The sequence below is a fragment of the Ambystoma mexicanum genome, chromosome 7p, assembly GCF_040938575.1.
Source record: "Ambystoma mexicanum isolate Mex_15411 chromosome 7p, UKY_AmexF1_1, whole genome shotgun sequence".
NCBI lineage: Eukaryota > Metazoa > Chordata > Amphibia > Caudata > Ambystomatidae > Ambystoma > Ambystoma mexicanum.
This window is the reverse complement of record NC_090939.1, coordinates 194589121-194612835: the sequence shown is the minus strand read 5'-3', so window position 1 is coordinate 194612835 and position 23715 is coordinate 194589121. Positions and strand designations below refer to the sequence as shown.

The 23715-nt window shown below is 45.1% G+C and overlaps 1 protein-coding gene across 3 annotated transcripts in view; it reads right to left on the bottom strand.

The window, feature by feature from the left end:
- DSCAM (DS cell adhesion molecule) overlaps nucleotides 1-23715 on the bottom strand; it is a 1793910-nt gene that overhangs the window by 845819 nt on the left and 924376 nt on the right. For all 3 annotated transcript variants that reach the window (XM_069636048.1, XM_069636050.1, XM_069636049.1), the window contains exons 7-8: nucleotides 5663-5959; nucleotides 2552-2827 (exon numbers count right to left, since the gene is read on the bottom strand). In XM_069636048.1, coding sequence (XP_069492149.1) covers nucleotides 2552-2827; nucleotides 5663-5959 — 573 coding nt within the window. The remainder of the gene's footprint in view (nucleotides 1-2551; nucleotides 2828-5662; nucleotides 5960-23715) is intronic.

The window sequence follows — 23715 nt, the reverse complement described above, 5'->3', positions numbered from 1 at the left end:
GTACATGGTTACTAGAATACGAGATAAAAAATAGGGCCAGCTGGTGGCAAGTGCAAGGAAAGTGCAGGTAGAATACAAGATAAATAATAGGGCCAGCTGGTGGCAAGTTCAAGGTAAGTGCAGGGAGAAGGGGCTGTAGGATACAGAGACAGTCCCGTAGTGCAGGTAGGCAGCGCAGGGAAGAGTGGCTGGACCAAGGACCGAGATCTGTGAGTGGCCCAGTAGCAGATTCAGTGCAGGTTCAGTGATTTTAGCAGGGGAGAGAAGGAGAGAAAGCGGAGGCAAAGAGGAAGGTTTTGAGGTGCTTCCGGAACCAGAGATGGTTCTCCTCAAGTTTCAGGCAGGCAGGAAGGCTGTTCCAGAGGGTGGCCCCTGCTGTGGAGAAAGATCTACCCCCGGCTCGTTGCTTGGAGAAGCGTCTGACCCTGAGGTAGTTGGAGGTGGATGAGCGAAGAGCTCGAGAAGGAAGATATTTCGGAAGAGAGAGCTGAAGGTATTTTGACCCAAGGCCCCAGAAGGCCTTGTGGACAATGCAGAGGGTGTTGAACTTAATCCTCGCAGCCACTGGGAGCCAGTGTAGTGATTTCAGTCCTGGAGAGATACGGTCCCTGCTCTTGAGGCCAAGGACAAGTCTCGCAGTCCTGTTCTGGATGAGTTGCAAAGGGCGGAGAGCAGAGGCAGGAAGATTTAGATAGAGGCTGTTACAATAGCCCAGCTTCGAGAGAACCAGGGCTCTGGAGACAGTGAGCTTCTGGGGGAAGGAGAGGAAAGGAAGGATACCTCTGAGGACGTGTAGCTGGTAGTGTGACTTCTTAGAGACGTCATATATGTGAGGAGCGAAAGAGAGTGTGGAGTCGAAGATGACCCCAAGGTTTTTTGCCTTGCAGGTAGGCGCAGGAAGAGGGCCAAGGGAGGCAGGCCAGAGAGCTGCAGGGAAGGAGAGAGTGGGTGTGCCGATAAGTAGAATCTAAGTCTTACTGGCATTAAGGCAGAGGTCGTTGGCGGCACACCATTCCTGGATAGCAGAGAGACAGTCAGAGATGAGGGAAGGGTAAGAGGAGGCTGAGGGTAGCCTTAAAATGAGCTGGGTATCATCCGCCTAGCACTGAAAGTTGGGACAGAGAGCAGTGATGCGGTGGGCAAGAAGAGCCAGATACTGGTTGAACAGCCAGGGGGAGAGGTTAGATCCCTGGGGGACACCAGAGGTAGAGAAAAAGATGTCAGAGAGGAAAGAACCCAGTTGGACCTGGGAGGGTCGATTGGAGAGGAAGGAGGTCAGCCACGCCAGAGCCTAACCAGTGATACGCAGGTTATCACGGAGATGGTTGAGCAGGATGGTGTGGTTGACAGTGTCAAAGGCAGAAGAGAGGTCGAGCAAAATGAGAACACAAGGGGTGTTAGAGTCAAGGTTAGAGAGCAGGTCCTCACGGATGTTCAGGAGAGCAGTTTCCGTGCTTCTGGCAGCTCTGAAGCCTGACTGATGGTCATGAAGACTACCATACAGATGGGAGAATGAAGGGGAAAAGAAGGTGGGGGAAGATGGAGGGGTAGGGGAAGCAACCGCCAGGTTGCTCGGAATGCAGGCTTAGCTCGTGGGTTTCAGCCCACGATCCGAGCAACCTGATTGGTTGCATCCTCGCCCTGGTGCTAATAATCTATATTCCATGCACATACACATCTATGTAAGTTACTGAGATTATAGATCAAAGATCCCACCCTCAGTGAACATAAATTGAATAGGAAAAACAAGACCGCTGCATCTCACCTTAATTATTTTCATCATTCTCTAAAAGCTTATTTTACAGCTCCTTTGACAAACGCTTAAATCTGTGGAAATGGGAAGTGTGCTTTATATTTTTGTGCACAGCAAAGTGCGTCCTCCTAGATTGCTAAAGTGCGGCATTAAACAACACTTGCCATCTGCATTTGTAATTTGGTCGAGCCACATATTGCTTACATCAGACACCCTTTCTTTGTTGGATCCAATGCCACACTGGCAAACACAGAAGAAAAAACAATTTGTTGAATAGTGACTCCCCCAGCCTCCCCCTTCCAGGAAAGGTGATTGCAGCCTCTTCACAAAGCAGCTCCCATTTTTAAAATATATGCATTGGGAGAAAATGTTTGCCAAGTGCATGGTATTTATCTCATTATTTAAAATGTAACTGCATGCTGTTCTCATTCACAAACTGTTTATTTTCCTTTGTGAAAAGTATGCATGATTGTGAAGGAACAATGGTAGAAGCTGTTGCTGTGGGTTCAGATTACTGTGTGATCAGAACTTGGGTGGCTGGTGTCTTCATGAGGGCCACTCCATATCTGTAGTGCAATTCCCAGATAAGGCCACCATTTTTAAAGGGATTTATTAAATTGAATTTACTTGTTGAGTTGAGAATGTGCAACCAGGACAAGAGCAATATGTCACACTGAAGTATAGTAGGCGTGTAGAGGGGAAAAGTGTATATTCATATAACACAATTATAATAAAATGATAGGCCACCCCAATCATGCAGGAATGATTATCTCTCTATGATTTGAGCATGCACCTTACCTTTGACGGTCACATGCACACTCTGACTCGTAGAGAGCTGGGGTTGGACCAGCACGTTGCAGGTGTATTCACCCTCATCCACGTCCTTCTGCACATCGGAGAGCTTCAGCGTGCCGTTGTTCTCAAACGCCACTTGCCGGTGGTTGAAAGGAAGGAGGTTAGAGTTCTTGTACCATTTTATGGAGTAATATGGATAGCCAATCACACGACAGTGAATGTAAGTGTCCCGCCCTGCTATTGCTGTCAGGTTTTTCATTGTGCGGATGCTTGCTGGCCCTAGGGAAGGCATAAGGAAACTCTTGAAAATAATTTAAGGGTACACCTGCAAATGAAATGGTGATTTGATCATTCACTTCCCTCACATTCATCGGGCTCACAACATGCCTCTGGGCCTTTGAGTAATGTATTTTATTTTCCTTTTCCAGTTTTACATTTTCCAACATTTAGATTGATGAAATTAAATTAATCGGACACAGAACAGATGAAGATTTCAATTGAATGGTGAGCACACATTATTCACTCAATGGATATGAAAGTGGGAAGTGATCCACAGTCATTGTCATCCCGCTATATGTTAAAACCTCACAGCTCTAGGTGAACCATTTGGTAGTACTTTAGTGAGGTTTTACTGTAAATACAGTGCTTCCAATGTATGGACTCTGTAGCTATCAACAGTGTATGCCGTTGTTTCATTAAGCTCATGTTCCTCTTCAAATTTTCCACCCGATTCCAATCCAAGAGGAAGTCTTTCATCCACTCTCACATGTATTGCTGTGATGCTCCAAGAGTGTGCCTTATGTCATGAACCCACCTTCCTGTCGCAGATCATAACATATCAATATGGTGGCAAAATGTGCACTGTAGGTTTACTTGCCCTCAAATTTTGCATCAAATATTTTAAGAACATTGTTTTCAACTACAAAAATCTTTTATTTTTAAATGTACTAGTTTCTGCGCGCATATTCGTTCTTTTCGCCCTTAGTAAACTAGATTGACTTGCTTATATTTAGAGAGAGGTTGTGAGATTATTTGTAGTTTTGGACCTTTCATTAGTAAACATTTTTCAAAAGGGAATTTCTTGAATGTGAGTAAGCATTAGTTAGAAATTAAGTAAATGAGTTCACAATTTGAAATGTGTAAAAACGATCACAGCTTCATTATGTTGTTGGTTAGGAAAAAACGACAGGATTGTGAAGAGCACAATGCTGGGGATCTGTGATAAGGCCCTGTCCTGGAACATTCCAGGACTGAAGTTCATAATTTTTATCTAGTTCCAGAATATTCTTGGGGGAAGATTAACATATTTTCTGGTTAACTCTTTTCTGACTAAAGTCCTTATCAAACTTAGTAAGTGACGTAAAAGGTCAATTGCTGGACGTATTGGTCGGTAGTAGGGAAGCTGTGCTCTGTGAATCGTTAGTATCAATGCAGAAGCAAAGGCTGGTGATGCTCAGGTAAAAGAGAATTTAGCCATTCTTCCTTCATGAAAATGTTTCAGAGCCATTCTGCATAGTGCCCAAAAAGATGTCAAGCATCTGTTATTTGGTCCATAGCTATTATCTTAGCATGCAGTGCCAATTAAAAGACATCAACCAACTTAACTCCAGCATCAGGGGAACCAATTTGATCCCATACACCCCAAAAGGCATTCCATGAGTATCTGATAAAACCACACTTCAGGGGAATTGACGAATTAAGAAAGTATCAACGACTACAGTGGCCTTGTTCTTTGGTCTATTTAGTGGGAACACATCATTTTGGTAAGAAGGGGCAAGATCCTAAATTAGAGTGGGACTACGGTTATCCTGAGTATGGGGTTAATCAAAATTTAATGTTATGAATAAGGAAATAGGATGACAAGAAAGATAAGAAAGAGAGTATACTTTTAGAGGGTTCCTTCAAAGATTGAGGTACTCAGTGAGAAGATGGAAACATACTAAGGAACCTCTTGGGCTCTCAGATAAGCATTCTATCCAGGCTTCATCAGCAGTCAATGTTATGTCTTCATAGAGTAACTCAATGATAGGACTTGGCATCTAACATATTTATTATACATCTTTGCAGTAATCACTCCCTCCAGGGCTACTCCAAATATTGGAATATAATTAACATCACCAGCTATGTCATGTTGTGTTAATGGGGCAGTGAGACAATCAGCACTCAAATAAATATCATACCGAGAGAAGAATGTCAAGGCAATCGCAGAGCAAAACAGCAGAATATGATGTATTGTCAGAAAAAGAACTATCATACTTGTGTGATTTTCTACATTTTTAAAGGTTGCCTTGTCAAACCAGAGGACTGGTAAGTCCAGTATAGCTACACACAGCTATATGAGGTGTTCTGAAACTTATAATACTTTTCAAATAATGGCTACCAATGTTTGCAATACAAAATAGCACCCATTGGCTGATAGTCAATTGACAATTGCCCAAGTCGAATTCCCAGCAATTATATTGAAAGAAAGAGAAATATTCAGCCATTTCTGACTGCTACTTTCTAAGGAGGTTTGGAAGTGTAAGAAAACAAACATAAAAAAGCAAGTTTACCTGAACCTGCTTTAAAGCAGCGTAATGCCTTACAGTGAGATGTAATTTGTGAAATATATTATGTGTGCCAAATTGGATGAGTTTGCAAAGTGCAATTCAAAACTGAGGGGCAAGGGGACTAAACGATACACTTTTTCATTCAAGACACCTGTGATACATGAGAAAAAAAAATATTAATCTAGTCATTTCATGACGTACACCCAATGAGGATGGACAGCATGCAGCATGGTGGTACAGAAGCGAGTTAACATTCTCAACAGACAAGCCACTGCTTGCATCAGGCAGCCAGAAGGGAAAGAATGATACAGATCCATGCAGAGCAAGAGGTCAGAGATCCATCCACATCACTTTGCAAGATGACAGAAGAAGACCTATCGGTCACAATAGAGTTGCCACACTGAGAAATCAAACAGCAGGGCTCTAGAATGCGGCTGGGTAGGACAGGAAGGGAGGACAATGAGAAATAATTGTTAGCATTGCAAAACTCAAATCAACTCATGCAGTAACTGATGCCACGAGAATGAGTTATGTGTGTTTTTTGAGGAGCTGATTTGACAAGCACCTCTTACGTTTATTCGCGTCTGGTAGTGGACGACACCCGCAGAGTTGTTGGCCGTGCATCGGTAGACTCCACCATCGCGGACCTGAGTGTTGGTGATGTTCAGGTAGCTGACCACGTTTCCCTCAGAAGTGATGATCTGGCTGATGCGATGGTTGCCATTCTTGATGATGGGGTCATCGTCCAGCGTCCAGGTGATTGTGGGTAGAGGGGTCCCCTTCACATTGCACATGAGGGAGATGGGCTCTCCGGGCAGGACCATTTTCTCACTGAAGGTTGCAATGATTTTTGGTGTTCCATCTGAAAAAAGTGCAAATAAGTAATTGGAAATTGGAAATGCTTGCAGTACGCAATGTTTATTCCAGTGAGGATTAAGGCGCAGTGTGATCTGCACCTTAATCCATATAAATACATATATGTATACATATATATATATATCCTTCAGAGATCATCTACATTATTTGTGGTCATGATATTCAGTGTTCACATCGCACAGTTAGACCAAATATTTCATGTGTTTTAGTTCAGAATTTTATAAAGCACCAACAAATGACATGTCGATGTGGACTCCTAGCAAAAAAAGCAGAGCTGAACTGCAACAGTTAAATCAAATACATCACAATGATTTACAAAACACAATACGTACACGAATATATAATGTACAACATTACACAAATGCAGTCACGGATATCCAAATTTGAAAATTGTGGATTGGAGCATACTATTTCAGCAGATTTTCCTACATCGAATGTTGGAAAGACAATATGGTAATACAAAAAAAACAAAACAAAAAATTGTAAAAGCAACAAACAGGCTCTTTGGGTTGTGCGGATGTAGAGACCAACTCAAAAAGAATCCTTTGTTAATACCTCCATTAAAAAACAAAATGTTTTAAAATAATTCAGACCAATATGCTATGCAAGCCTACAACTCTCAAGCTATCAAAATCTGCCACTGAATTTCAAATACAATTGAACTTGGAGAACTTTTAAAATACAAGTAAATCATTTGTGAAAAGCAGCTCATACCAAAGAGACAACACTGACCCTTTTAGTCTCCAGTGGAATTCCACTGACACTTGAGATAGCCCAACGTGAAATGTACCCACAAATATTGAAATTCCACTTGCATCAGTGTTACACATTGAGTGTTTCAAACTGGTGGGCTATCAATACCTCCCTGAATCATAGAAGAAAAAGGAGTGAGATCAATCTTCAGTCATGCTAGTGTGTGTACATTCACCCCGTACACATTTGCCTTATACCACATTCACATTGACCCTAGATACATGAGACCTTTCACCTCTCTTGTCCTCCATATTAGATGCCCACAGACTCAATTGTTTTGCCAAATTCATCATTTGGCAGACCAGCTCTCCATGGCACCTTCTATGGTGCTGCCTAGGCACTTGGGATGGGGATGTATCAATATGTTCCCATGGTACGTGGCACATGCACAGTACAGCACAAGTCAAAGGGGGCAGTCTGGCTTAGGATTCTCAAATTATCTACATACATGTAGATTTTTTGCTAATGCAAACAAAGTACAGTGCATCCTAAGTTGTTGTCACGCTCGGCCGCCGTTGGCGGCTGTGGAGATGCTGGCGATGGGGCGGCCATTGATTCGGCCGTCACGCTGCCGGCGTCCGCATGTAGCGGTCTAGTCTTCCGCCCCTCCTCTGCGGAGCCCATTTAACGTCATCCAACCCGGAAGCCCGCGCGTTGCAACCTTCGCGTCAAGCTCCGGGTTGGTACGCTGCAGTTTTCCGTTCCGTGGCTGCTGCCACCGTTCTCTCCCTTTGCTTCTCTTCCCTTCTCATACCTTCTCCTTCCACTCCTCACTGCCTCCCACGTCCTTCTCGTTCTTCCTCTCCCTCGTCTTGGCTAGCGTGTGTTTTTTCCCCGTGCACTCTCTCTGTGCCCGGTTCCCTGCTGGCTCTCCTCTTTGCTTAGCCGCTCTGCTTTCTGAAGTAGGTCCTTCTGCCTTTGCCCTGCCCAGTGGTCCTGCCAAGCTCTACTACAAGACCTGCAACAAGGGTTTTTTTGTGCCTGCTCGGCTTTTTCCCCTACACCGGTCTACCCCGGTTCGGGGGCCCCCTTTGCCCCGAGTTAGAGGGGCAGGGTGGCTTCCTCTCGGGGTAGGTCTTATCATCAGACAAGAGAGCAAGCGGTCTGGAGAAGGAGATTTGGAGCAGAACCGGAAGAGATACCCCCAGGTGAGCAGGAAGGAATTAAAGAAAGACGGGGAACAGGGGTGAAGTTGGGAGAAAGTAGGAGTTTATCTGACAGTTGTATTACAGAGCAAGGGTCAGATATGTGTTCTCTAGATCGAATTAAGTGGATGTGGCACGACTTAGAAGGTTCCACGCAATGGTTATAAGCAAAGAGGGGCATGGGTAAGCCTTCCACTTCCCCATGGAGCATCCTGCAATACTTAACATTTTGTGAGACTGCTGCATAAGTTGTGAATGTGTTCCCATTAATTTCTGATTTGTTACCATGTGTCTTGAAAGATCAACACCCACCCCAACAATAAAAGAATTCTTTATTTAATGCAACGTCATCACATGAAACACAATCTCGGATTTCAAATGCAACTAGTGTTGTGATGCCTACCTATATAGGGTTTCTAAATGGCTCTTTAATGGTTATATATTGTACTGACAGGTTTCAAACCCAGGTCAATGAATTGCCTTGTCAGCAATCAGTTGACAGTAGACAAGCGTGTGAGTGAATTTCACTAGGAAGAAAGACCCACCCTTTCTTTGTTAAACTGGTACATTGAAGTTCTCTGTTCCATTTTAGCAGGCAATAACTGCTAAGAGTTGCAATTAAAGATATTAAATTGGGCTAAGAATGAAAACATGAATGTAGGATCATAGCCAAGAGTGAACACATGATTGAGTAAGATTGAGACCTTGTTAATTACCCAGATATGAACCCTACCCATGCCAGGAGTAAAAGGTCCCATAGTCATGTTTGACTATTAGTACAGCTTCACCTATTACACATAATAAAAAAAACAATCTGGTTGATCTCCAGTGTGTAATGTTGAAGGTTTTAAATCGGTCCTAGCTCAGGCTACGAAAAACTAATTCTCGCTGGCCTTTCAAGAACAAGACTTGCAACTCTCAAAGCCCAAAACAATGGTATCATCACATGAATATCGATCTGGTATCCTTACAGCAGTTCACAACTAATAGTCACTCATTCTTAAAAGCACCTTACAGGACCTAAAGCTATCCAGCACAGTACTACTCGAAGGCACCTGGAAATAACAAGCCTCACCAGGTACTATTAATGGTTCATGTAATCTAGATGTGCCAGTGCTCAGATAGCAACACACCGTGGCTGAGTGCTTCATCAGATAATCTCTCTATATCAGGAACTCACTGAAACCTCATTCAGAGCACTTTAAGAAGGTGCTAAAACAAACCATTTTCACAAACTCTCTTAACAATGGAGGATTATCAAATGAGGAACCGAAGAAATTAAGCCTTCACCTGGAACACCATATCCATGTACTACTATAAACCTGGAATTAATGCTTTACCATGTATATAGAAAGATATGTCTTCTAAAATGTATATTAGGAACACCCAAACACACTCATGTATGTTTATTTGTGCATCACTCATGCGTCCCATATATCTAAGCTTAAGCAAGCACGTACATTAGTTGTAACGTCTTATAGAGTTATACAAGATGTATTGTTGATTTCCTTGAGCATTCTGGCCACATAACCAAGATAGCTTCTGCATTCATAGGGTTTTTAAGTATTGTGTAACTCTTTACAAAATCATGGCTCCCTAAAACCTTTTAGGGAGTTTGTTTTACATATATATATTATTTGAAAAACATATTTTACAAAAGAGTTAAGATTAAAATAACCTTAAAGTCTACAAACATCAGAAATAACATTTTTAAGGTAACAGCATAATAAACCTTATGAATAAATTAAAACAGTATGATATTAAAATCAAACATCATGGAAACCTTAACTCAACCTATTTTTGTTTTGCAATATTTTGTTTGCTCTAAACTGCTTTACAATGAAAGTAATACATTATGTTTTTAATAAAAATGTTAAACTGTCTTTATATTTGTAATGTTTACTACATTTGTACAGCTATTGTTTAATATTTACATTTTGCAATATTTACAAAATTCATTATACATATTACTTGATTGCATTTTATGCACACTCTAATGGCTATACATTTTGTATAAATTATTTGTAGAAGTAAATTTTATTAAACTTTTATTGTGTATGATATTTTAATACTTTTTAGTTTAGTGTATGTTTTTGTTTTATAATTATATGTTTGTATTTTAGTACAATTTATGTAATAGAATGATGAAATGTACCCTGTTAATTGATATTGGTTCATATGTAAACTATGACACTTGAATGCTTATGTATATTTTGTTATTGAAGATTTTTTAAAAAATATTCTGTGTATTTTATAATTGTAATTTTCTGGAGAATTTTGCTTGTGTATATTATATTTAAAGTGTATTATTATGTCGTTATTAGTAATTATATAGGTATTAGTAAGTTTGTATTACCATATGTCATACTTTCCTTTAACATACATCATAGGTCTACTGTCACTTGTTTTTATGTGTGAGTTTGTTTGTTTTGTTTTATTCGTATTTATATAGCGCACAACAGCCCGAGGACATTGTGGCACTTGTTACAGAACAAAGCTTAGTTACTTAGTTACATGGTCATTTGCAATATATATACAGGTTGTAATAGAGTTACATAGTCATTACCAGTATATATACAGGTTACAATATAGTTATATTACATTTGTGTTATATTACAATATACATGGCAGAAGTGGAGGAGGCAGTCCTCCACTTGCTAGTTGAGGAGAGTGGCCTTGAGGCTGTTGCGGAAGACAGAGATGGAAGTTTCAGCTCTAAGGGTGGCCGGGAGTGAGTTCCAGAGTTTCGGTGAAATATATGAGAAGCCTATAACTCCCGCTGTGGCTGTGTTATAATTATATGGTAATGGTGTATTGTTTTAAGTGTAGGGTAAGTTCAGGTTACCATGATTTTTGGTTTTAATATATAATTTAAAGAAATGTTTTAATAAAGTGTATTATGTTGTTAACATTCTTATTTCTAATGTATGTATACTTTAAGTTTTTGTTGGTTTAACCTTAACTCTTTAAAAAAAAATGCTCAAATAATGTCAACATTTTTATCATCATGTGATTATTGATTATTAATACTAGTGTGTAATGTAAGAGCATGTAGCATAAATGTGTGTATGTGGCAAAAGAACATGTTGCATAATAGCATGTGGTGTAAGTGCATGTGTCGTAAGTGCATGTGATGTACCTTTTTGTGTTGTAAGATGCATGCGTATGCATTGTAAGTGCATGTGTTTTAGGTACATGTGTTGAAGGAGCACATGTTGAAGGATCGTGTGTTGTAGGAGGTGTGTTATAGGAGTGTGTCATAACTGTGTGTTGTCAGGAGGTGTGTTAGGGGAGCGTGTGTGTCTGGTAGGAGCACGTGCAGTAGCTGCACATGGTCTACAAGCACGTGTTGTAGGAATGCATGTTGTAGGGGGGGGTGTCATAAGTGTGTGTGGGAAGTGTGCATCTTAAGAGTGTGTGTGTTTTGAAAAGTAATGGAGCTTGTACTGTGTGTCAGCTATCTGAAATATCCATGTGGGTGTGTTGCTTAGGTTTTGAAGCAAAAAATAGAACCAAAAGTCATAAGAGCACATGTCATGCATCCTCATGTTAGGCGTAGTATGCGTTGGTGCAGTAGCTGTGCGTGTTATCAGAAAACGTATTATTGAAGTATGTGTTGTAGAAGCGCATGTTATAGCAGTGCATGTCATAGGAGTGTGTCATTAAAGTGTGTCGTAAGAGTGTGCGGTAAGTGTGTCTCATAAGAGTGTGTGCGATAGGAGCGTTTGTCTCAGGAGCATGTTTTGTAGGAGCATGTGCCGTACCTGCATGTGCCCTTGGTGCATGGGTCACATGTGCATGTGTCCTAATAAATGTACATGTAGGGTTTTAAAATAAAAAAGCACCTCCATGCTGCTTGTCCACTGTATGCCTCATAAAGTGTACATTTTTATCAGAAAAGTATATATTTCTGTATTGAAAGTGTACATTTATTCCATCAGTTTAAAACTGACATCAAAGTGAGCTGTCACTTGCCTTTGATGTTAGTTTTGATATCTTTCTTAATTGTGTTACGTATAAAGTGTAAAACTCATACAATACACTCTGTATTTATTTCATATGAAAAGAGTACAATTATTCGTTAACTTTAAAACTGACATCAAAGTCAGCTGTCACTTGCCTTTGATGTGAGGTTTTAGATGTTAATTGTGAAATATATGAACAGTAAACCTCATATGCTCTGTGTACAGTGTGTATGTGAGTTTCTAAGGAGATGTTCATTTTGTAATGTAACTACAGTAAAACTCATACACTTTGAACGCATCCCCCCCCTAGGGTCAGAGGGGATGACGTAAGGAAATCTAGCCTTTCCTGCAGGGAAATAACGCCAGTGATAGGTGTTTTGAAGAAAATTAAAGTTACTCACCATAGTGACAAGAGCACTCATAGTCCATAGTTCCCTTTCCTCCATCCTTGTGGGTGTCCCCCAACATGGGGATGTACCGGAACCTTTGGCAGTGGAAAATTGAGCCTCCCCTTTCAATTTAGTATAGCCCACAGGAGGGGCAGCCTCATGCGTGGGGATGCCCCACAGAGGCCCCGCCGTCCGGTGCCTCACCTCAGTCCCTTTTGAACGCATCGGATGCTTAGATACCTGGTGACTCTTATTACCTATAACCCATTGGCATACTAGCGGGGGAAGGCGGGTAGTACGTATGGAGGAAAGGGGACAATGAACTATGAGTACTCTAGTCACTACGGCGGGTAACTTTAATTACTCATATGTCCCGTCCCCTTTACTCCATCCCAGTGGGTGATTCCACTGAACAAGAACATAGGATGGAGCTGTGTGAGAAACCAGAGGGTGTTTCACCCGCTAGTCCCCAGGGATCTCTCTCTCAGGTGGTCAGGGCATGGCCATCGCCTTTGGGTTCAGACCCTGGGGGTGGAACAGTATAGGAGGTTCAACTGGGTGGGGGGGTTTTTGGGGAGTGGAGGTGAGACAGCTGATGGTGAGAGGCAGTAGTCCCCCCTTTTTTGTTCATCTACCCCCATCCTATTTTTTAGGATTTTCCAAAGTCCTAACTCCCCCCCCTTTTTACACAAACACTGGGCTGAGGAAGAGGGTGACGGAGAGTAACCAGACTAACTCTCCATCATCATACTGGACATGTCCCGTTAATCGGATCAGGCAAAGTTAGGCACTTTACACTAAGTGCATACACCTGATAACAGTTAGCTCTCCTCACATGAATAAAAGGCAACACCTAAAGACACTCTCTAAGCAAGGCGGAACACAAGTACGAGCAGAACTTTCGGGACAAAGGCGCACCTACTGGAGCAGAGCAACGGACCAAGGGTTGAGAGCAGCGGGCCAAAAACCCCAAGGCTTTCCTACTGGAGGTCATTACCTCCAAAAGACTGCAAAAGAAACATGGAGAAGGTCATATACAACAAGTGAAGATTGCATTGTGGTTCAAGGATGTCGGCGACACTCCCAGGTGAACGGCAGAGTTGGGGAGGCGAGGCCAAGCTTGTGGTACTAACATGACTTGTAAATTGGAGTTTACAATGACCTGAGGGACGGGTGTATTAAAGTGAATGAAGTAGCAACATTATATCACAAGTGAAGGCTGCACGTGTGTGGATGAGACACAAAGAAAGGCAGACCTGTGAATGAACTTTAAAGTAAAATGCAGCTGTGAGATCAGCGATATTAAGTAACGGAGTGGTCCTGTGAAAGGAAATAGCCCATTCGAAAGTCTCAGTGAAAAGTACATTGTTTGAAGCTAAAAGGCACACAAACAGCAAAGGTGAAATAAAGAAGATTAATTCCTAGAGAAGGGAAGAGTGAAAGTAAAACGGTGCATGTTGAGTCGAAGTGGCCCTGCAGTGGTCTGTAAAGAAAACCACGCACATTCAAAAGGCTTAGACATCTGAAAGTGATCTGTGCCCAACTCAGGGAGACCCGAAGTATAATAAGCTTGGGGACGGGAGCCCTCTTGCAACTTTGTGTTGAACTTTATCGTGAGAGGTCTGAGCCCGACAGAGGGAGACCTACGAGAACTCTGTGGTGAAAGGTTTGAGCCCAGCAGAAGGGGATCTTTGTGAAAGTTTTGGTTGAAACATTATTTTGGAAGTCAGAGAAAGAGACTTTAACATGGAAGGACAGGCGGACCTCGATCCATAGTTTTGAACTGTGTATTGTGTTAGAAACTGAACCAGAGTGTGTCATCCTGCTTCAAGGATCGCCTTATTCCGTGAGTCCTAACGTTGGGAGGAGTTCTGGTTCGCCACGTTATCATTTGAACACTGATTTTTCCTATTGCATACATTTCTCCTTTTCACACCTTTTGTACAACAGATAGGGCAGGCATTAGGTTTTGTTAGCATAGGCCTTTTTGATTTGATGGACTCCACTAGGACTGTTTTGTTTATCGTTTGATGGTCGAGACTATTTTCCCATCTTAGTTATAGGGCAAAATAGGAGTTGCTCCAACCCCAACATTTTCAATAAAGGTTTTACCAATTGTATCCATTGTGTCAGTGTCAATACTTGTGATACCATGCCTTCCCTACAGCAGTGATAACTTGCCTCTTATCTAGGATGAAGCAAAAAGGTTCTTCAGAACGACCTAACCAAACTCTGCATCGCACCTGGAGCTAGTGTCAAGCGAGTAGTGCTTACAGAAGGCTGACGGAGTGGCCCAAGTAGCAGACTTGCTGATGCCATCCCAAGAAGTATGTCTCTGAAGTTCGACGGCCATGGCATGAAACCCCTCAGGAACAGGCTTGTCCCTGGGCATGTATGCCTCTGAAATGGCCTCAACCATCCAACAAGCGATGGAAGCCTGAGTGCCGCAGGAGGACCCCCCAAAAGTCACAAACAATGCCTCAGACTTCCTGAAGGATTTTGTCCAAGAGAGATACAACTTGAGAACCCTCTTGAAGTCCAAGGAATTTAGGGCCCTCTTTGCCTCCGACTATGGGTTCGAGAAGTACACCGGCAGGCAAATCTCGTGATTCAGTTGGAACGGAGAGACCACCTTGGCCAAGAGGTTTGGGTGAGTGAGCAAGATGACCTTGTCGTTGTGAAACTTGGTGAAGGGCTTGCATGAAGACAACGCCTGCAGCTCACTAACCCTGCATGCAGAGGTGAGAGCCACAAATAAAACAGTCTTTGGCATCACCAAGCGGATGCCCACAGAAGCCATCGGCATGGAAGGCTTGCATTGTAAAGCCCATAAAAACCACTTTGAGGTCCCAGACCAGATGCAGCCTATGCACCGGAGGAAAAGTCCTAGACAACCCCTTAAATTGGGGGCCTAACAACCAGGTTGGCTGCCGAAAACACATGCTCTGGGGAACTCTTGAAGCCCCGATGGCCGCCAAATATGTGCAGCAAATATCCACCTGAACTCCAGAACGAGCCAGGTGTGCTGAAAAGGCCAGTACGTCATCCAGAAGACAGGTGACAGGGTCCAGACCGTTATCGGGAGCCCGATGGCAGAACTTGTCCATTTGCTCTTATACTGGGACCGAGTCAAGGGCCTCCTGGCCTGCTGAATGATGTCCCAGTTGTCATCTGAAAATTGAGAATGCTGGAGCTTCAGCTGATCAGGAACATGGCCGCCAGGGCCAGTTTGTCCGGGTCCAGATGTTTCATTGCCTGCCCTGCTGCAACAGGAAGCCTCTGCTGGGGATCCAAAGATGGGCGGCAGCCTGGGAGGACACCTGCACTAGATCCAAAAACCAGGGTCTCAAAGGCCAATGTGGGGAAACCAGGATGAGACTGCAACCCACAGAGGCCTGGAACTAACGGAGAGTCCATTGGCGCAGAGGGGTGGGTGGGAACGCATAAGACCTGCGGCCGTGCCAAGCCAACAGATCTGGAAGGCATTGCCCAGTGACCCCCAACCCTGACCTGCCCATGCAGCAAACTGGGGGCACTTGGCATTCTGGGGAGATGTTAACAAATCCAGTTCCGTGAACCCCCAATGCTGGAATAGGGGCAACAAGGAGTCATTGTGCCACTCCCACTCAAAGGTGGTGAACCCCAAGCAACTCAACTGGTCCGCTTCTGCATTTGTGTCCCCCGGGAGGTGGACTGCCGAAATCCAAATCCCTTCCATCAGAGCCCATTCCCAGATCGAAACTGCCTCCATGCAGATGTGGGGGGAACGGGTGCCATCCGGCTTGTTCAGGCAAAACATTGTAGTTGAATTGTGTGTTTTGCCTGAACAGACCTGTCCCCCTCATGAGGGGCAAGAATGCCTCAAGGGCCAGGCCTAATGCCCACAGCTCGAGCAGATTCATGTGCAAGATGGCTTCTGTCCTGGACCACATAGCCCTCCAGAGTAGCCCCACAACCCGAGAGAGAGGAGTCTGTCATCGCCACCAGGTTAGGCTCTGGACAGGTGAAGGGGGCTCCCACTGAGACATTGCCCTCCATCAGCCACCAGCAAAGATCGGGCAGCAGAAGCAGTAGTATTAGGATCCTGTCTGACTGAGACCCTTACTCCTGATTGCAATTGCCCACCAGGTGGAGCTGGAGGCGCCTCATCTTGAGGCGAGGGTGCTCTACAGTGAGTATGCAGGAGGCCATCAGGCCCAGAATGGGCTGGAACCACCATGCCGAGGTGGTCAAGTTGGCCAGAAAATCGCACACCGCATTGCAGTGGGACATAAGCCACTGGGGCGTGGGGAACACCTGCTGAATGCTAGTGATCGAACGCACCCCTAGGGAGACCAGTTCCTGAGATGGGCATAAATGATTTTCTCCGGTTGAGGGAAAACCCCAGTTGATGATCGCCAATCTCTGGCAGGACCGAACCACCCCTTCGGGAGACCCCGACCTCACCAGCCAGTTGTCCAAATAAGGTTATAGATGATGGCCGTCCAAGCAGAGAAGGCACGCGACTGTGTTAATCAACTTTGTGAAAACACGAGGGGCCGCGTTCTGGCCAAAGGGCAGCCCCTTGTATTAAAAGTGGTATGACATAATCGTGAGCCGCAAAAACTTCCAAGCCGTTTATGGGCACCGCAAAAATCCTGGAATAATAACCAAAGCCCCTGTCTACAAGAGGAACCAGTTCTTTCGCCTACATCTCCAAGAGTGGAAGGGCCTCCTGTAAAAGGGACGGGGACCCAATCTGACTAAGAGGAGGGGAGAACGGAAGAGGTATGTGAAGGGTCGCACGAGTGCCCATTCATAATTCTTCATCCACTCCATCTCTGTTGACGCGAGGCGTCCCTCAAGGATCCACCCTCTTTAACATTTACATACTCCCTCTTCTTCTGTTGCTTGATGACCTGGGTGTCTTGTACACCAACTACGCTGATGACACCTAGGTCATCCTTGAAATCACTGGCTCCTACCCTACTAATGCTAAGGCCATCTCGGCCATTTACTCAATCATCCACTCCTGGATAGCTCATAACTCAATGGCATTAAATGCTGATAAAACCGAGCTTCTTCTCCAGTCACATGCTAAAGAACCTTCCAGCTGACTGTGCCTAATTTTGTATAGCCAATGTCTCCATCCCTGTCGTTCCAAGCGTCAAGACGCTCGGGGTCACCATTGACGCCGAACTCTCTATGAGTCTGCATGTGGTCAAAACTCGAGCCACATGCGGCTGGATCAACAAACAGCTCTGTTCACTATGCCCTTTTCTACCTGTAAACTGCATGTCCTGTCTGGCCTCGGCCCTCATCAATTCAAGGCTAGACTATTACAATAGCCTTCTGGCCGGTACATCTTCCGCCAACATTGCAGCTCTTCAGACCACTCTTCAGACCACCAAAAATGGCACTGGCCAAGATGACATTCCAGTACTGATGCCGGGAGAAAACTACACTGGCTTCCTATCCAGCACAGGGTATCTTTAGGCTACTCACACTCACGTTTAAATGCCTGAATGACATTGCATCCAGCTACTTCTCAGCGCGGACACAATGGTACATCCCAGGACGCTCTCTCAGGTCAATGGAACAGGCAAGACTTTCTCAGCCTCACTTCCGTCTTGCCAAATTTGGCAAAACAAACTTTGATGCTCTTGCCCGAGCATGGTGGAACTTGATTCCACTTCACCTCAAGTCCTCCACTTCCTTATCCGACTTTAAAAAGAACCTGAAGACCTTCCTTTTTTCTGCTGCTTAGTTCTGTGCTTCTCTCTGCCTCTGATTCTGATCTCTGTCACTTCTCATTGTCTGTTCTGTTTTGTTTTTTGTGTGCCGTGAGGCCTGCCGGCGATTTGACGCTCTATCAAGAATTAAAATAAATAAATAAATAAAAGACTTTTATTTTTTGAAGCCTGTGGAGAGACTACGGATAGGATTGCTGGAAAAATTGCTGAAAAGACGCTTCCAGGTGTCCTGAAACAGAACCAAATGACCCCCCACAGACAAGCTGTGTTCCCCGACCTTCACATCACTGCTTCTTGGCGTCAGAGGTGGGGTCAGAGGAGGGGGCATGGAAAAACCCACGGAACATCCTCTGTTGCTTCCTCCTGTCACTGGGTGACCTGTCAGGCCTCTGTGTACCACGGTCCTGGAACCCCTTGAAGCTGGAGAAAGCATAGGGCTTGAACTCGGTCCTGCACTGGGACTGAGGGAAGGATTTCTGACCTGGTTTTGACAGGATGGTCAAGGACTTGGCAGTTTGAGTGGAGGTTTTCTTCTTTGTCAACTCATCATTGGTCGACGTATGAAAAAGGTCCACACCCTCAAAGGGCAGATCCAGGATCTGCTCTAGCATGTCAGATGTCTACGTTGTGGCGTCCATCCACACTGTCCTTCCCATCTCAACCCCAAGGACCAGCCCTCTGCTCGCTGTGTCTATGTGGGGGACCGAAGATTCCATGGGGTCCTGCGCAATTGCCTGGGCATCTGCCAGACCAGCCTTGAAGGATACCTGCTTGTACGAAAGGGAGGTTGGGTAGAAATTCCCTGAGCTCCTGCCACAGATTCTGGTTAGCCGCAGCTAAGAGGGCATCCACGTTGGCTTGCCGAAGATGCAGTCCTGAAATAGAGCAACAGTGCTTTCCCAAGGACGCAAGGACTTTTTCTTCCTTGGAGAGGCAACTGGAGGTGGCTCCTTTGGAGGAAGACAATGGTTTGGAATACCATGAGGCCACAGCCACCACAGAGGAATGGGGCTGAGGGTGGGAGGCATCTAGGATTGGCTCCCCGTCCGTCAGCCTAAACCTGCTGTACAATTTCTTGTTCATCTGGCCGTTGGTCCTGGGCCTTTCCCAGACCTTTTGCGCCACCTGCTGCACATCCTTCTGGAGGGGATGCCAGACCAGATCGTGCTATGTTTCTCCAAGACCTCTGCTAGTACATCGACTCCTGGGGGGGTTCCTCAGGAAGAGGGACCCACAAGAACACTGCCAGGCCCTGAAGGTGATCCTGAAAGGCCTTAACAGATGCAGAGGGCTCACCGCGTCATCTTCATAATCATCATTTTACAGCCCCTATATTTCACAGACCGAGGGGAATACGGGCCCTGGACACAGGTGACAGAGGGGTCTCCCCTAGGTCCGAAGCCTCAGACAGGTCCAACGGCTGTTGAGGAAGAGGCGCTGGTGGTACAAGTGTAGGTGGAGGGGTCAGAATGACTGGTAGGGCCTAAACTGGTGGAGGGACTGGCACCGGGAGCACAGGAGGAATGGGAGGAGTACCAAGAGGAGGCGGCCAGTGTGGCACCACCTGGGAGGACCTCCTTAACAATGTCATTCAGGAGCACCTTCATCTGAATGCAACACATGAACAAGAGGAAGTGCTTGAAGAAGTGGTCCTCACCAGCCGCCGGGTCCGTAGGGGCACAGCCCTGTGAGGCGCTGGGCCTCCTCTCCTGGATGTTTCAGTACGGCTGTGATGGGTAGATGTACCCCTAAAAGGACCAAAAGCGTGCACCGTGGGATCTGCTGCCGCTTCCAGTGGGAAGGGGTCTGAGATCATCCTGCATACCCCATTTGATGGGCAAAAGCACTGACGGGCATTGAGCAGGATCCAAGATAGCCACCTGCCTGGCAGTCTCCACCACGTGCCACTTTGCCATTTTGAAGCCTTGCGCCATGCCCTGGGAGGGAGGGTTTGGAGGCCCTGAGCCAAGAGAGGCCTCGGACATGATAGGATACAACTTGGGTCTTGCACCCGAAGCAGAGGCGTCGACCTCAGAGATCACTCTGGTAGGCCTGCCAGCGACTGAATCCAAGGAATCACGATCTGTGGAAACCTGTCATGATTCCTGCCCCTCATGTCCCCAGCCCTCCAAGATGTCAGGCTGGAGCCAGGCCACAATCACCTACATGGCCCTCAAGGGCCTCGCCATCCCTCCAAAGACCCACTTGGAGCCAGACTTGGCACTTGTGGCACCAGACTCACTCACTCCCACAGGATAACATTGGGGATTGGATTTGTAGTGCATTGATGGGGACAAGATGGATGCCCCCACATATTTTGGTTCCCAGAACTGCATGTGCAGTCTAGTCTTTTGGGTGTGGTTCAGCCTAGAGACACCTGGGATACCCAGAGACTATTTAAGCCACACCCAGGCTGAGAAACATGCTTTGTGTTTTCTGCACCTGCAGCATGACACTCACCGTGTTCGGATCGGTCTCCAGTAGGCCTGCATCTTTCTTCTGCGCTCAGCTCCTGCAAGAACAAGAACACTGTTAGGAACAGTCTTACCTTGCAGCGCTTCTGCCCATCATTCATCGCTTCGTCTGTTCTGCGGGCATCTTCGGCGGTGTCATTCCCATCCCGGCACGCCGTTTCCTAAGGAAAAGGGAAAAGAACAGAAAAGGCATTAGTAAGCATTCAGCAAATCTTCGCTTATTTTTAAAGACTGTACGAGCTTCAAACGCACCTGAATCCCAGCCGCTCTGGAGGAACTGTGTCTCCGGAACTTCTCATCCATCTGCAAGAGGGAAAAGACACTCCAGGTTGGCGTGGAAACATCTAGAGGTGCCGCATACCGCGCTTACTCACCGCATTTCTTCTTCATAACCGGCATCCACGCTGAAAACGTTGCGGCACCTAAAAGACACCGAAAAAGAACTCAGTTCAATACAAATACGAAAGGGTCGCATCGCGCATCGCGCTCTCACTCACCTTCAGCGCTACTCATCTCAGCAGCACGTCGCCATCACCGGACGCCGGCCATCATCTAAGGAAGGAAAGCAACAAAGTTAGAGAACTGTTCAAAAGGCTCATTATACTTACCTGTCGGACTCTTGCCAGTGAAGTAACTAGGCAGCAACGAGCCCGCATCAATCAACATGCCCCTGCGCTGAAAGCAAGACAGAGAGCACACTTTCCAAGAAAACAAGGTGAGCTGTGGATCAAAGGGACGGGTTGGACCCCGGGGAAGAAGGGGTTCAAGCACACAGAGACAATAGGGAGTTAAACTCTACCAATCCTGTGTTTCAGGCCCAGTCTCCAGTCGAGTAGACTCCAGGGAAGGGTTCGAGGTCGTAAGAGGTCAGAACAGGCTGAGTGACATCCCCGTGGATACCAGGTGAGCGTTAAAGAACCCCGGGGAAGGAGTCACCGTGCTGTGGAGCTGTGCTGAACAAAAGGCCTGCCTTGTCTTGACGAGAGGTCGTGGAGATGAAGTCTTAAGGTGGGGCAGAGGAGAAGTGTGGAAGATCTCTCTCCACCATGACAAATGATCCCTCAATGCTGTGTGACCGAGAGTTCTACAGGCTGAACATGTCCCAGTGGTGGTCAGGCCCCAAACACTCAAGACAGAGTGTATTTGGATCAGAGACTGGGAGCAAGTGGTTGCATGAGCCACATCTCATGAATCCTCCTGCCACCGACATGTGCCGGCGGAGGAGAGGCACCAAAGGGAAGTGAAATAAGAATTGAAAAACAAACGGGGAGCCAGCCGGAAAGGTAAAGAAACGATCTGCCCTGGCTGCCAGTCCGACACCGTCTGTGTGGAAAAAAGGACTTAGGTGAGGTGCCAGAGGGCGGGGTCTCGGCAGGGCGTTCGCACACCTGAGGCCGCGCCCCCACACGATATACTAAATTTAAAGGGAAAGCTCAATTTTTTGCTGCCAAAGGATCTGGTACCATCCCCATGTTGGGGGACGCCTACAAGGATGGAGGAAAGGGGATGGGACATATGAGTATTGTAAATTAAAATACGCATTTTCTCATTAGAGTATGTGTCAAAAGAATGAGATAAGTATGTGTCGTAGGAGCTTTGTCTTAGGAGCATGTGTCATAGGACCATGTCATAGGAACATGTGTCCAGGGAGCATGTTCAAGCACTTGTCCTATGTGTAGTAAGAACATGCATATTAGGTTAACGTGTCATAGCAGGTTATTAGTGTTTATATCCAAATTTTAATATCGCAAATGTACAGGCAGGGTTTTAATATAAAATGAAACTCCATTCTGCTCATGCATTCCATGCCTCCTAAAGTGTCCATTTTCGTATTCAAAGTGTACATTTATTCCATCACTTTGAAACTGACATCCAAGCCTTTGAAGTGTTTTTAGATGTTTATTGTGTAATGTATGAACTGTAAAACACATACACTCTGTGTACAGTTTGTATGAAATATGTGCATTCATTCTGTGCATGCGTCATATATATGTACATGTTGAATCCTTAAGATCTCAAAATTGGTCACCTCAATTTTCTCAATTTATTTGTAATTCACCAATTCAAGCTAAAATCTAGGCACCGGCAAAACATTAGGATAATTGAAACCACCGTTTTTGAGATATTTGTACCGAAAAATTATTTGTATTTCCTATGGGAACACCCCACTTTAAAAAAAGCTTTTCAAAACGCGATCAAAGTAAACATTTTTTAAACTATGAAGGCCTTAATGTAGAAATATGAAATGTTGCATGCACAGGCAGCTGCCCCCACATATTACTCTGGAATATTCCGAGAATTTTTCATGCAAGGGTTCGAAAGTTATTAAGAAACGTCTTCTGAAATGCCATAGGGACTTTGTCTTAACCTTAAGTATGCAGAGACGTAGACAGGGTAAGGCCTGAGTGAGCAAGGCCCACCCAAAATCTGTAAATACCCACTCGGCAGCGCTGTGTGGGCATTTCCATATGTTAATGTCAGTGCAGTGGGCCCAACTTCATTAGCCCCACTTGTTAGACAATCCTGGCTATGCCTCTACAACTATGCCCTGCGCCGCTAGCGCACAGGCATCATATATATATTTCTCCATTGTGGGATTGGGCGTGAGCTTTTTCCTTGCTAACCTGATGACTACATCTACCAGAAGCCCTTGCAGCAGAAATCATCATTGATTATCATCACCTGCACTTGTTGTGAGCTGCAAGTTAAGACTGCCTCCCTGATGACGTGTAAGAGCACAGAAACCGGTCAGAGGAGAACACTAGTGGCTGAGAAGGTTGTGCAGGGAACTGGAGTGCACCCCTCTCCCCGTTTTACTATTTCCAGGATTTTGAAGGATGGAATCTTCAAGACCTGATAGGGTGCTGCACCGGGGTGACATATGCCCTGCTTTGGAGTGCCTCACTGCAGGCTACTGCCCCCCTTTCTCCATTGTGGGATTGGACTTGAGCTTTTTCCTTGCTAACCTGATGACTACATCTACCAGAAGCCCTTGCAGCAGAAATCATCATTGATTATCATCACCTGCACTTGCTGCGAACTGCAAGTTAAGACTGCCTCCCTGATGACGTGTAAGAGCGCAGAAACTGGTCGGAGGAGAACACTAGTGGCTGAGAAGGTTGTGCAGGGAACTGGAGTGTGCCCCTCTCCTCATTTTACCATATATATATATATATATAAATATATATATATATATATATAAATATATATTATACCTGCATTTTGTTGTTGTTTACATTTTGCCATGTGCAACATCATTTATAGTGCAAAACACTTTATTGCAT